Here is a 12,011-nt window from a genome sequence, read left to right as displayed (position 1 = left end):
ATCCCATTATTCACGAATAGGTATTAATGTATAATATAATCCTACTTTTCCTATGTAGGAAATGTACATTAAAATGAAATATGTAGCAAACTTTTACTGTAATGACTGTCTTTGAGACTATATTCATATAACACAATATCAAAAAGCTAAGTAAATAGCATGAATATAAGAACTACAATACCATCCTAGGCGATTTTAGCAGTCCAAACATCACAGTGCTTTTTAATAGTGATGGCTAATGGTGTTTTCAGGAAAAACAGAGTTTCATCTTCTCTCTGTGTGCACACATGCACATACACACTCATGCTCACATACAACAGTAGTTTGGTGGTCATGCATCTTTTAGTCATAGTTATTTAGAACAAGTTAAGATATTCGTGATACACAGGTGTATACCGGATTGGAATTTGAAACACATTCATGAAGCTGGCATTTATTGTTCAACTGCTGTTCATCCAACAACCATTCATTCAGTTACCAACTATATGCCCAGTCACTTGAGAGAGATACTGGGCATCCATAGTGAATTATATATGATCTCTGGTTTCAAGGAGCTTATTACCATAGAAGAACTATATGAGGTAAGATAGATATGCCCGTAACACTAATACAAAATAAAACGTGATAGGTTCTAAGAAAAGTGAAGTTGAAAGAAAGAAGTTGCATCCAAGAAGAAAGAGAGAAGAGGATCACATTGTAGAATACCACAACCTGATGGTAGAATGAAGCAGCAAAGTGAGCTCATAACATTAGGTAGATTATTGTAATGTAAGTACTAAGCTGCATTGATAGGCACTTTGTAAGCTGACCTAGGAGCCTGATCATAATAATTTTTTTCTTCTTTTCCTCCTCTGGGAATGAAAATGAAATCAAGGTTTTAGATAATCGAAGCAAATGGGTTCCTGGATCACAGAACTCATAAAAACTGGAGGTTCCTTGTATTTTTATTTGTCTTAAAACATCTCTCCATGGCTTCCATTTTAAGCCTCAATCTTAGCATTCACAACAAACCATCATTCTTGCTGTCTTTACCCTTCTTGTATATGTACTATACAAAACTATAGCCTAATGCTCTAAGTGGCATTTTGCCCCAAACCCTTAGACATCCACATTTTGATGAGTGAGTTTTAGAAGCTAGTAATCTTTTCTTCAGCATTATATACTCACAGCAGAATATATCTCTGCTATAAAAAGCGCATTACTCAAGAAAGAATGAACTCTATTTCTGTAGCATCTTAGCATTATGAAAATTATCATGGAGAGGTAGTCTTAAATGTGGCCAAGAAGTATTACTTATTAGGACAAAGAATGATATTCACAGATCATTCTGTAGAGACACTTAGAGTCATAAATGTTGGTCATTTTGTCTTTTGAATAAAATAAAATCGTCTTCTCATTTTAATTTTCAGGTTCTCGAATGTATAAAGCTGAGTGAAGAAACCACTACGTCATCCAGTAGAATTTTTGTTAAGATATTTTTCCAAGAACTGTGTGAATATATGGGTCTTCCTAAACTTAATGCAAGATTAAAGGATGAGTAAGTTTATCATTATGCATTTTTTATCCTTAGTGTCCTCAGGAATTTTCCTTCCTTGTAGCAACAGAAGTCTACCCTTGGTTGTAAAAACAAGAGTTAAGCCCCTAGGACTTTGTTCATTCATTAATCACTACTCTTGAGTCTCATGTTCTGTGGCATAGGACAACATGCAGTTTTTAATGATGGATTTTAGTTCCAGTGGAAGAAACACAGAATTAATGCCTCTTTTAGTTTAGTTTAGAACACACTTTGCATTTTCACTGGAGTTTTCTAGTAGTGAGTACTTACGGTTTTATTTTCATTTTTAACCCTAATCTTGAGCCTTAGAAAATTAATTTTTTGTTATCAGTGAACAATTGTGAAGATATATAGATGACTCAGTCATGTAATGAATAGTTCAAATTATGACATTGAATGAGGGTCTTGTTCCAGGACTATCCTATAAATCCCCACCTCAGCTTTCTTCTTTCTTGTTTACTCAGATTACCATTGCCCCTCACATTGACTTCTACTTCATTCACACTACTGAATCGTCCTTTCAGATTTCCTAGTGACTACCTGCCAAGTTGATTACTTTTTCTCAGTCCTCATGCCCTTGGGCTTTCCAGCCTTATTTACCCAGTTGATCATTTGCTTACTGTGGCTTCTCTCTTCTCATTCTGTCTCACTCTTCATGGTCTCTACTCTTCAGCCTACCCCCCTCTCCTCTTTGCCACAGTTTCTATTCTGGTTTCAAAATGCCCTCTCTGGGTTATTCCATCTGCTCCCCTTGGCTTCATAGACTAATTTTTGGTCCCTATTTATGTCACCAGGTTTATCTCCTTCCTTCTCACAGGCTGCACCACCATTGCTCAGTGCATTCATGTTTCCTTGCCTCTGTTTCCAGAGCTAGAAATCCCCTCTCTTGGTCTGTCCAGCAAACTCTTAACCATTCTCCTTATATGTCACTTTTTTCTATGAAAGAGTTTGTCCTGGCTCTACTGGTTCATCATTCAGTGTGGCACTCCGAACCATGTCCAGACCATGTTTTGTTTGTTCCCCTCCCCAGAAGTAATGATTATATGCAGACTTCATCCATAATTTTTCCCTTTAGTTGACTATTTTTACCCTATCCTTCAGTGCCATACACAGTGCTGCGTGTGTTTGTGTGTCTGTGTGTGTGTGTGTATATATATAAATAAAACAGAGGAGATTTGTTTTTACTTGGTCTTATATATGTTCACATACTATATATGTGTATGTATGTGTGTGTGTGTGTTATTATGCAATATATGTATGTGTGATGTATGAAAAAGTTTTTAAAAACCTCTGTGGGGTGCCTGGGTGGCTCAGTCAAGTAAGCGTCTGACTCTTGGTTTCAGCTTAGGTCACAGTCAAGGTTGTGAGAACGGTTTTGGGGCTCCATGCTCCGTGGAGAGTCTACTTGAGATTCTGTCTCTCCCTTCATCCCCCCACCCCACATGCACACACACTCTCTCTCTTGCTCTCTCTCTCAAATAAATGATTTTTTTAAAAAACCTTCTCTGTTGTAAGTTTAATAAATTATGACTTGACCCTACTCATTTCATTTAGATAGCATATTGCCTGACCTAATAAATGATATAAATCACTTTCTTGATTCTGTTTCATTTATTTAATAATACATAGAAAATCTGAAAAAATGACTGTATACAAACTTTGCCTTTTTATCATTAAGCAATATATTCTGTTTTGTTCATTTTTTTTCTTGTTTTAGAACCCTCCAGCCATTTTTTGAAGGATTATTACCCCGAGATAATCCAAGAAACACTCGGTTTGCCATCAACTTCTTTACTTCTATAGGTCTTGGAGGTTTAACGTAAGGATAATTTTCAGAATTTTATTTTCATCTTAAAAAATTATCTCAGTTGCCCTTGAAGCAGACACTAACAGATTATATCTTTAATTAGGGATGAATTGCGTGAGCATCTCAAAAATACACCAAAGGTCATTGTGGCACAGAAACCAGATGTTGAGCCAAATAAGTCCTCCCCTTCCTCTTCCTCTTCTGCATCCTCCTCTTCAGAGTCTGACTCCTCTGCCTCGGATTCGGACAGCAGTGACAGCAGTTCAGAGTCTTCCAGTGAAGAGAGTGATTCTTCATCCAGCAGTAGTCAGAGCTCTGCTTCAGGTATGGAAACTCATTTATAATTGATTGGGCTCTTTTCTAACAAGTTTATTGCTGATGATGTTTACACCGAGGGAAGAAAATAATTTGATTGTTTAATTATTTTAGAGTTCAGTTGTTTAAAAGCCACAATTAATAATATAAATGATCATCTATCGCTGCTGGAGTCTGTAGTGAATTGCATCATTTATAATGCTAGGATTACCTATTGGAATCCTCTTCATAGAAATGAAGATATTTCTTTGGCAAAATTTGTTTGAGTGATGACTGAACTACCATTCGTTTATAATGCCTTTACGCCAGCTTATAGCTTTTCTGGCTATTAAATTTTATTTATTTCCTGTGTATTTTAAAGAAATTTTAGTTTTTTAATTTAATTAATGAGGATTTATATTAGTCATTGACATGTGTCATGCATTCAGTGCATACTTTGTAAGTGTACAGCTACATAAGTTTTCATGAAAAGAAGAGAACCATGTGCTCGCTGCCCATACCAGGAGTTACCAGTTACTGCCACTCCTGCCATCCACTGCCTCACGGCAGCTGCTGCTCTCATCTGTAATTGCATAATTAGTTGTGGCTGTTTTTAACCTTTTTTTTTTAAGATTTTATTCATTCATTCATTCATTCATTTATTTGAGAGAGAGAGAGAAAGAGCAGAGACACAGGCAGAGGGAGAAGCAGGCTCCATGCAGGGAGCCTGACGTGGGACTCGATCCCTGGTCTCCAGGATCAGGCCTGGGCTGAAGATGGCGCTAAACCACTGAGCCACCGAGGCTGCCCTGTTTTGACCTTTATAACGGTGTTTATAAACTCCTTTATCCCTGGCTTATCTTTCACAATTACTTTGTGAGATTCATCTGTAATATTGCATTTAGTTATAGTTCATTCAGTCTTACTGCTGTATAGTTTTCCACTGTATGAATATGCTGCAGTCTATTTACTCAGGAACAATTTAGATTTATAAATAGTAGTCCTGTGAAAACTGTTACTCATATTGGGGAGATATATATATATATATAAAAATATGAATATTTACACATGTGCATTTCACCTGGGTTCGTACTTAGAGAATCTCTGGGAACCACTGGGTTGTAGGTTATGTATTTAGCTTTAGTAGATACTGCCAGTTTTGTTTGTTTTTAAAAGACTCCGTGAGAGTCTTTTTTTTTTTAAGGTTTATTTATTTATGATAGAGAGAGAGAGAGGCAGAGACACAGGAGGAGGGAGAAGCAGGCTTCATGCCGGGAGCCTGATGCGGGACTCTATCCCCGGACTCCAGGATCGTGCCCTGGGTCAAAGGCAGGCGCCAAACCGCTGAGCCACCCAGGGATCCCCGATACTGCCAGTTTTGCAAGTGGTTCTTTCAGTTTACCTCCCATCAGCCACGTTTGAGAGTTGCAGTAGCCCCCATCCTCATAACACTTCAGTTAGCTTTCTTCTTCATTTTAACCATTTTGGTGGATATGTAACAGTATTGCATTGTGGTTGTAATTTGCATTTTTCTTGATCACTAATGACGTTGAGCACTACCTTTTTATTGGCCATTTTCCTTTTGTTATGTGGCTGTTCAAGTCTTTTGCTACCCTCTTCCCTTTTCTTGTTTTATTATCTCTTCTATAAATTTGTAGGAGTTGTGTAGGTTTTCTGGATATGTATCTTCTATCACATACAAACATTGCAAAGAGCTAGTTCCATTCCATTTCTTGTCTCTCCAGGCCTGTTCAGGTGCCAGATCTCTGCTGGTCTTTCTGACCCTCAGCAACAGCGCCGAATCAGCAGATGCCCAAAGGGAGAAAGTGGCTGTGGAATCTCAGCTTACCTCTCTATGGTCCTGCCTTCTCTTGAATCTTATCTTGGCCCTTATTCAACTTACAAGGAAATTGCAAATAGTACAGAGAATTCCCACGTAGCCTTCACCCAACTTCCCGTAAAGTTGGCATTTTGTGTAACCATAGTTCAATTATGAAAGCCAGGAAATTAACATTGGAACAATACATTAAATAAATTATTATTTGAATTTCACCAGTTTTTCCATTAATGTCTTTTTTCTTATTCCAGAATCCTACTTGCATTTAATTGTTTCTTCTTAGTCCTCTGTAACCTGTGGTAGTTCCTCTCCGGCTTTCCTTGGTTTTAATAGCTTTGATACTTTTGAAGTCCTCTGTTCAGATATTTTTTCGAATATCCCTAAATATGGAGATGTGTCTGATGTTTTTTTACATGGTTGGAATGAAGTTATGCACTTTTGTACAGAGTACCATAGAAATGATGTATTCTTAGTGCATCTTGGAGTTCATATCGGTATGTCTTATTGGTGATATTAACTTTGATCACTTGGTTAAGGTGACATCTGGATTTCTTCATGGAAACTCCTTTTCTCTATAGATTAATATCTTGTAGGGAAATAATTTGATACTTTGTTAAATTTCCTCTCTCTCCTCTTTCACTCTTCAATTTTAGCATACATCTTTGGATCTCATCTGCAGTACTTAACTACTATGGTGTTTGCCAAATGTCATTTTTCCATTTGTCTTTTTTCTTCTACATTTAATAACTGAATTTCTTCTTTAAGAAAGAGTTGTCTCCCCCTCCCACCCCCATTTATTTATTAGTATCTTTTATCAGTGTGAACTCAGTGGCTATTCATCTGAGTGAATGAGTTAAAGTCCATTACTATCATTTATTTTGTTGCTCACGTCATTTCAGCTTTGGCAATCAGGAACTCCTTCACATTGGCCCCTGTGTTCTTTCAACATACCCCTATCATTTTTTTGAGCACTGCCTTTCTTCATAACATCTCAAGTTGTTCAAGATCTTTAGTGCCTTTAAGCAGAAAATTTTAAATCTTTCTCTGGCATTTCTAGTTGTTCTCAGCAGGGGCTGTGGTCTCCACAGCTTTCTCCTTTCTCCCTGGAAATGGAAATACAGTAGTAAAGGATTTTTTCAAATGTGCAGTTTTCTGAGATGGTCTGTTGTTTTCCCCAGGGTCAACTGTTTTTTTTCATCATAGTATCTTAGTCTAAAAATAAGAGATAGTCTAATTGTCTAAAATGCATATCATTTCTTTTTTTTTTTTTACAAATTTTTATTTATTTATGATAGTCACAGAGAGAGAGAGAGAGAGAGAGAGAGGCAGAGAGAGAAGCAGGCTCCATGCACCGGGAGCCCGATGTGGGATTCGATCCCGAGTCTCCAGGATCGCGCCCTGGGTCAAAGGCAGGCGCCAAACCGCTGCGCCACCCAGGGATCCCTCATTTCTTATTTTTTAATGCATATTCCAGAGGCAGGAAAAGTATGTTGGAAGGTTGATCTTTACACTCTTGTTCTCTGGCTTGTTGCACTTAAAAGAGTATTACATACTGTGTGGCAGCCAGAATTGTGGGACTCTCAGTGTTTTATATTATTAGAACAAGATTGCATTTGCCCACAGGAAGTCTTATTCTTGAATTAAATATATTAACATTGTTCATTTAATATTCACCTCTTTTAATTCTAAAGAATTTGTTATTTCATGATATCTGTTTTGAGAACAGATGATAACACAGCATGAATTGCTGCAATAAGGAATCTTGCTGATTCAAAATTAATTTGCCTCATCATCCCATTTTAGCATAGAGCTTTCAGTTTTATTGGTAAAATATTAAGTAGCATAAGAGCAGTATGAACTGCCCCAAAATTAGAAAATTGTAAAGCAAATACCAAAGATTGGAGAGATTGCATATTATGGTAGGGCTCAGGGTTTTGTGTCAGCAACGCCCTGAGAGTGGTGTAGAGTTGGGTCAGAGAGACATTGATTTAGCACACAGCCAGATGGTTTCTGCTTGGGTAGCTGCAGCTCAGCTGAGGAACCAGAAAAATAAATCCTTAGTGGCAAACCAATGGACTGTGCCAAGGATAGGCATTTGGCAGGAGAAATACAGGTTGGTACAGTGAGATTTGGGTGGAGATAAGGCGAAGGTAGGCAGTTTTCTACCGTATTTTTTTCTTTCTGTATATATACGAATTTGACACAAACTTCGGTCGTCTCAGCAACCTTGATTTATGTACTCAAAAGAAATAACAAAGATAAAGTGATTAAATTTGTTTTATAGCTTAAAATTTCTCCGTGATTATTTAATATTTATATTTGTTTATTATATCAGTAAAAATTGTTCTAGACCATTTCAGAACGGTTTTTCTCAGAAATCAAGCCTTCATAGCTCTCATAAAAGCTCATGATTATATGTCTTAACAAGCTTCTTCTCTTTCTGGTACAGATACTTCTCCCTGATAGCACTGGAGAGCAGAGCTGTTGTTTTTTAGGAAGAGGCTTTTACTTGAAAAATATATATTCATGCTGTTAAACAAACTCCATCATCCTACTCCCCCACCTTTAGGGAGTGACGTTGCTGGCATATCTAATCACTGTCTTTTTATTATTAACATGCCAGATCTGACATATTTCATATGACAAAGTGCACATGGGCTGGAGTTTTTGAATAAGATTTATAAGTGGAAATATATACCTGTTAGTCACTTTATAAAAAATTTTACATTTGCTATAGTTTATGTCAAGTTTCTGTTTACAGCTTTGAGTCTAAGGATCAAAATGGTACTTTGGTAACTAATGGTGATATGATATATATTCTTAAAAATTACTCATCTTGTACAATATTCTGACATCAGACTTTCCATTCAATCAGTTTAGTTTTGCATCCAGCTTATCTGAATTAATAAACCTACAATAGATCAGTAACTATAATTGTTAAATTATGAAATTAAAGATTAAAATAAAACCTAACTATTTCATTTTACACATGCAGCTAAAGATAGAAGAAAGAAGGGACAAGGGAACAGCAGAAGTAAAGAAGTAGATAAATTGATCAGGAAACAACAAACCCACGATAGGAAACAAGAAGAAAGAAGGCCAGAGCAAAGACATCAGGAAACAAGGACTGAAAGAGAAAGACGGTCAGAAAAATATAAAGATAAAAATTCACGGGATCCAAATTGGAGAAATCCCATAACAAAATACACTTCAGACAGAAGTGTTCCTTCTGAACGAAACAGTTACAGTAGAATCGTGAATGACAGAGACCAAGAAGTGCACACAGATTTGGAAAATAAGCATGGTGATCCCAAAAAAAAGAGAGGAGAGAGAAGAAATTCTTTTTCCGAAAATGAGCACAGACAGCGAAATAAGGACAGTGAAAATGTTGTAAGAAAAGATAGATCAAAGTCAAGAGAAAAGACTAGAAAACATTCAGGCTCTAGAAGTGATGAAGATAGGTATCAAAATGGTGCCGAGAGGCGATGGGAAAAATCTAGCAGATACTCTACACAATCCAGAGAATCAAAGAAACATCAGGACCGGCGAAGAGAAAAATCTCCAACAAAGCAAAAAAAATAATTCTACAAAATTACAGAAACTGAACATGCCTTATATTCAGTTGAGACAAATTATTTTTTACATTAACGAACTTTATAGAGAATTCTTGTATAAAGTACTGGTTTGTATTTGTACATTTAAAATTTTTTTTCATTTTAACATGTTTTATAATTGATACATCTCAAGGCCCTCCACATAAAATTATTTGAGAAGTTTCATTAGAGAGGGATGTAATTCTTGCTTATATTTTGTTAATAAAATGATCAAATGTTCATTGAATCAGTGATTTTCTTCATTGACAAAATTTTTTCTCCTGATAATGTTTCCAATCGTTTATAGAACAATTATGATGAATTATTAGTTTCTTTTTTTTTTTTTTAAATAATAGGAGATCAAGATAGATGAACCATTTCAGTGTAATATTTTGGCTTTGTTAAGATGCTATGAACATTTTTTAGGAGTCACTCTTCTTAAAACAGGAATTATTTCAAGTTTCTTACTATATCTTGAACAAAGTTAGGTATGTGTAATTTTTTTTAACATGTGTTTTGATGAAGCTAAGGATCTTTTAAACAGATGCACAGCTCTATTATTTGGAACTAGGACTTCTCTCATTGATAATATTTCTTCTCTGAACTGCTAGATTAACATTCTTTGTGATTAGTTCTTTTTCTCAACCTTGAAGTTATTATCATTGTTGGTGAGTTAATGTGTATTTAACTTTCAATTTAAATTAATAGATCATTGGAAAACGTACAGTAATGAGAAATGTGAACAGCCTAACTGTGAAATAATTCCATTTTTTACAAGAATTTTAAAGGTTTCCATCATTGTAACTCTCACCAATTAATGTGACCATATTATTTATATACTTTTGAAATAAAATATTGCCTCTGAAATTTTAGATTTGCTGACATTTAACCCTACTTACCAAATAGACTACCTGTGCTTATTCACTTCTAACGTACATAAAATCCATTTTATCTAATGTCTGGTTTCAAGAATAATGGGACCACCATTTTAGTGTTTGACTTTCAGGCGTTCTCTGATTCAAAATGTTTCCTATTTTTGTTGAAAAACCTGAATATAAATAATAACAAAGTCCATGTAAATAAATATTATCTGTCCTATCTTCCTGCCTCTGTGCAAAAAAAAAAAAAAAAAAAAAGTATTAATTGAATATGACAGCCTAGAAAAATTATTTCTAGTATTTTCTCCTGTGGTGGATAGAAGGTGCTGAGCTGTTATTAGAAAGTACTCTCATGGACACAGTGCATTTCACAGAATTTTGAAGCTCAGCAAATTGGACTTAAGGAAAGCATAGGCTATGAGCTCTAAAGGAAATAAATGAGTTTATTTTTGTAAGTGAACACTGATCTTTGGCGGTGATAAGAGAAGAACAAAAACAACTAGAAATTCTAGCTTATTTTCTTCACTTTCTACACTACATGTAGAAACGGGAAATGATTATTTTTTTGAGTCATTGAGATCTTAAATAATAATTACTAAAGTAGATAAGTTTTCAAATGTAAAAAATTATTTATTGAGCTTCTATTATGTGCCCAGACCTGTTCTAGGAACTAGAAATAAAACCATGAAGAAAACAAAGTCTCAGCTCTTATAAGGTTGATACTATGATAGGGAGATACAGTGGTCATCTTGGTGGGGTGGCTGGTAATTTTCCAAGGGAAGGTTTATATGGTGATGCTTGTCCATATTGTTGAAGGAACTAAGGGCTTGAACCCTGTGGACTGCTGTGGGGGGAACCCAGGCAAAAGGAACTGCTGAGGTATAGATGTTAATTTATAACAAATACTACCTAGAGGTGTATGTTAACATTTCCTATTCAACTAGTTGGGAGTTTTTTTGTTGATTTTTCTCACGATTTTACTTTTAACAAAAGTAGTTAACAGAACACCTAACTCGCTTTGAGCAAAAGTATTTGAATATAACCTGAGTCCTATCAGGGCATGAAAAATGGGAGCCTGGGGGCAGAACTGGACTGTGTGCCTTCACAGTGCATTTCTACTGCATCAAATGTGATATGTGCACATATCCCCACCCCGTCCTGCCATTCAGGCAGGTTTTTCACTTTCATCCTTTTAAAATGCAGACAAGAAACACGTTGACTATGTCTGCTATTTCTGACTTTTTACTTCTTAAGCTTAGCACTTTTTAAGGATTAGCTGAGTCCTGTAGATTTCATGTGCATTACTCATTGTTTCCCAGTTCCTCAACTTCTTGCACACAAAGTTTCTCTATCCGTATCCATTTACCACCTGCGCGCATGGTCATCCCTTCATGTTGACTTCAGAATTCTTACCACCTCTGAAATCGGCTGCGAGCATCACGCTGACCACTGCCCATCCTACTCACCTGCTCTAGTAATGATAGTCTAGGAATCCTTCCATTTCATCAAAACTTCAGACGTACGGACTTGGTTAAAATTGATCATCATTGCCTCCCCCTCACCCCACCAGTCCCCAGTCTTTCACTTGCTTTTAGGAAAAGACTCTAGTTCATATTGAATAATTCATTACCATTTCATTTGAAAAATACTTATTTGGCTAACTGAACATTGAAGTCCAACTAGGTTTTTATCTGAGCCTATACCACTTGCTGGCTGTTGACTTTGGGGCAGTTCCTTTAACCTTTATGTCTCCCATTTGTGTCCATTTTCTCCTGTGTGCCATGATAGAACTAGAACTCCCTTAAATAGTGAATGGTCTCTGTCATGAACAGGGCCTGGAACTAAGTGTTCAGTGTTAACTGTTTTTATTATTTTTGTTACTAAACACTGAGAGAGTACCACTAGACCAGGAATTGCAAACTCACATATGGGAGATAACAAATGAGAGAAATCAGATTAGGAGTCAACTGGAGTGACTCAAAGGCGGCAGTAGTTATGAGTAACTACTCAGCTCCATTCCAACTATGCCCATAAAAAAGAAGGCCAA

General features: G+C 36.2%; 1 protein-coding gene across 11 annotated transcripts in view; it reads left to right on the top strand.

Moving 5' to 3' along the window:
* The window catches only part of CWC22 (CWC22 spliceosome associated protein homolog), a 59,311-nt gene extending 49,353 nt beyond the window's left edge, over nucleotides 1-9,958 (top strand). For 10 of the 11 annotated variants that reach the window (XM_035696406.2, XM_025460373.3, XM_049106369.1 and 7 more), the window contains 4 exons: nucleotides 1,410-1,537; nucleotides 3,273-3,374; nucleotides 3,466-3,686; nucleotides 8,489-9,958. In XM_035696406.2, the coding sequence (XP_035552299.1) occupies nucleotides 1,410-1,537; nucleotides 3,273-3,374; nucleotides 3,466-3,686; nucleotides 8,489-9,075 (1,038 nt within the window). In that variant the 3' untranslated portion in view covers nucleotides 9,076-9,958. Of the gene's footprint in view, nucleotides 1-1,409; nucleotides 1,538-3,272; nucleotides 3,375-3,465; nucleotides 3,687-5,401; nucleotides 5,709-8,488 lie in introns of those variants that run through there. The other variant, XM_049106372.1, reaches the window with a different exon arrangement.
* The last annotated feature ends 2,053 nt before the right edge of the window (nucleotides 9,959-12,011 follow it).

Source organism: Canis lupus, chromosome 36 (assembly GCF_003254725.2).
Source record: "Canis lupus dingo isolate Sandy chromosome 36, ASM325472v2, whole genome shotgun sequence".
NCBI classification, from domain to species: domain Eukaryota; kingdom Metazoa; phylum Chordata; class Mammalia; order Carnivora; family Canidae; genus Canis; species Canis lupus.
This window is presented reverse-complemented; position numbering and strand designations above follow the sequence as displayed.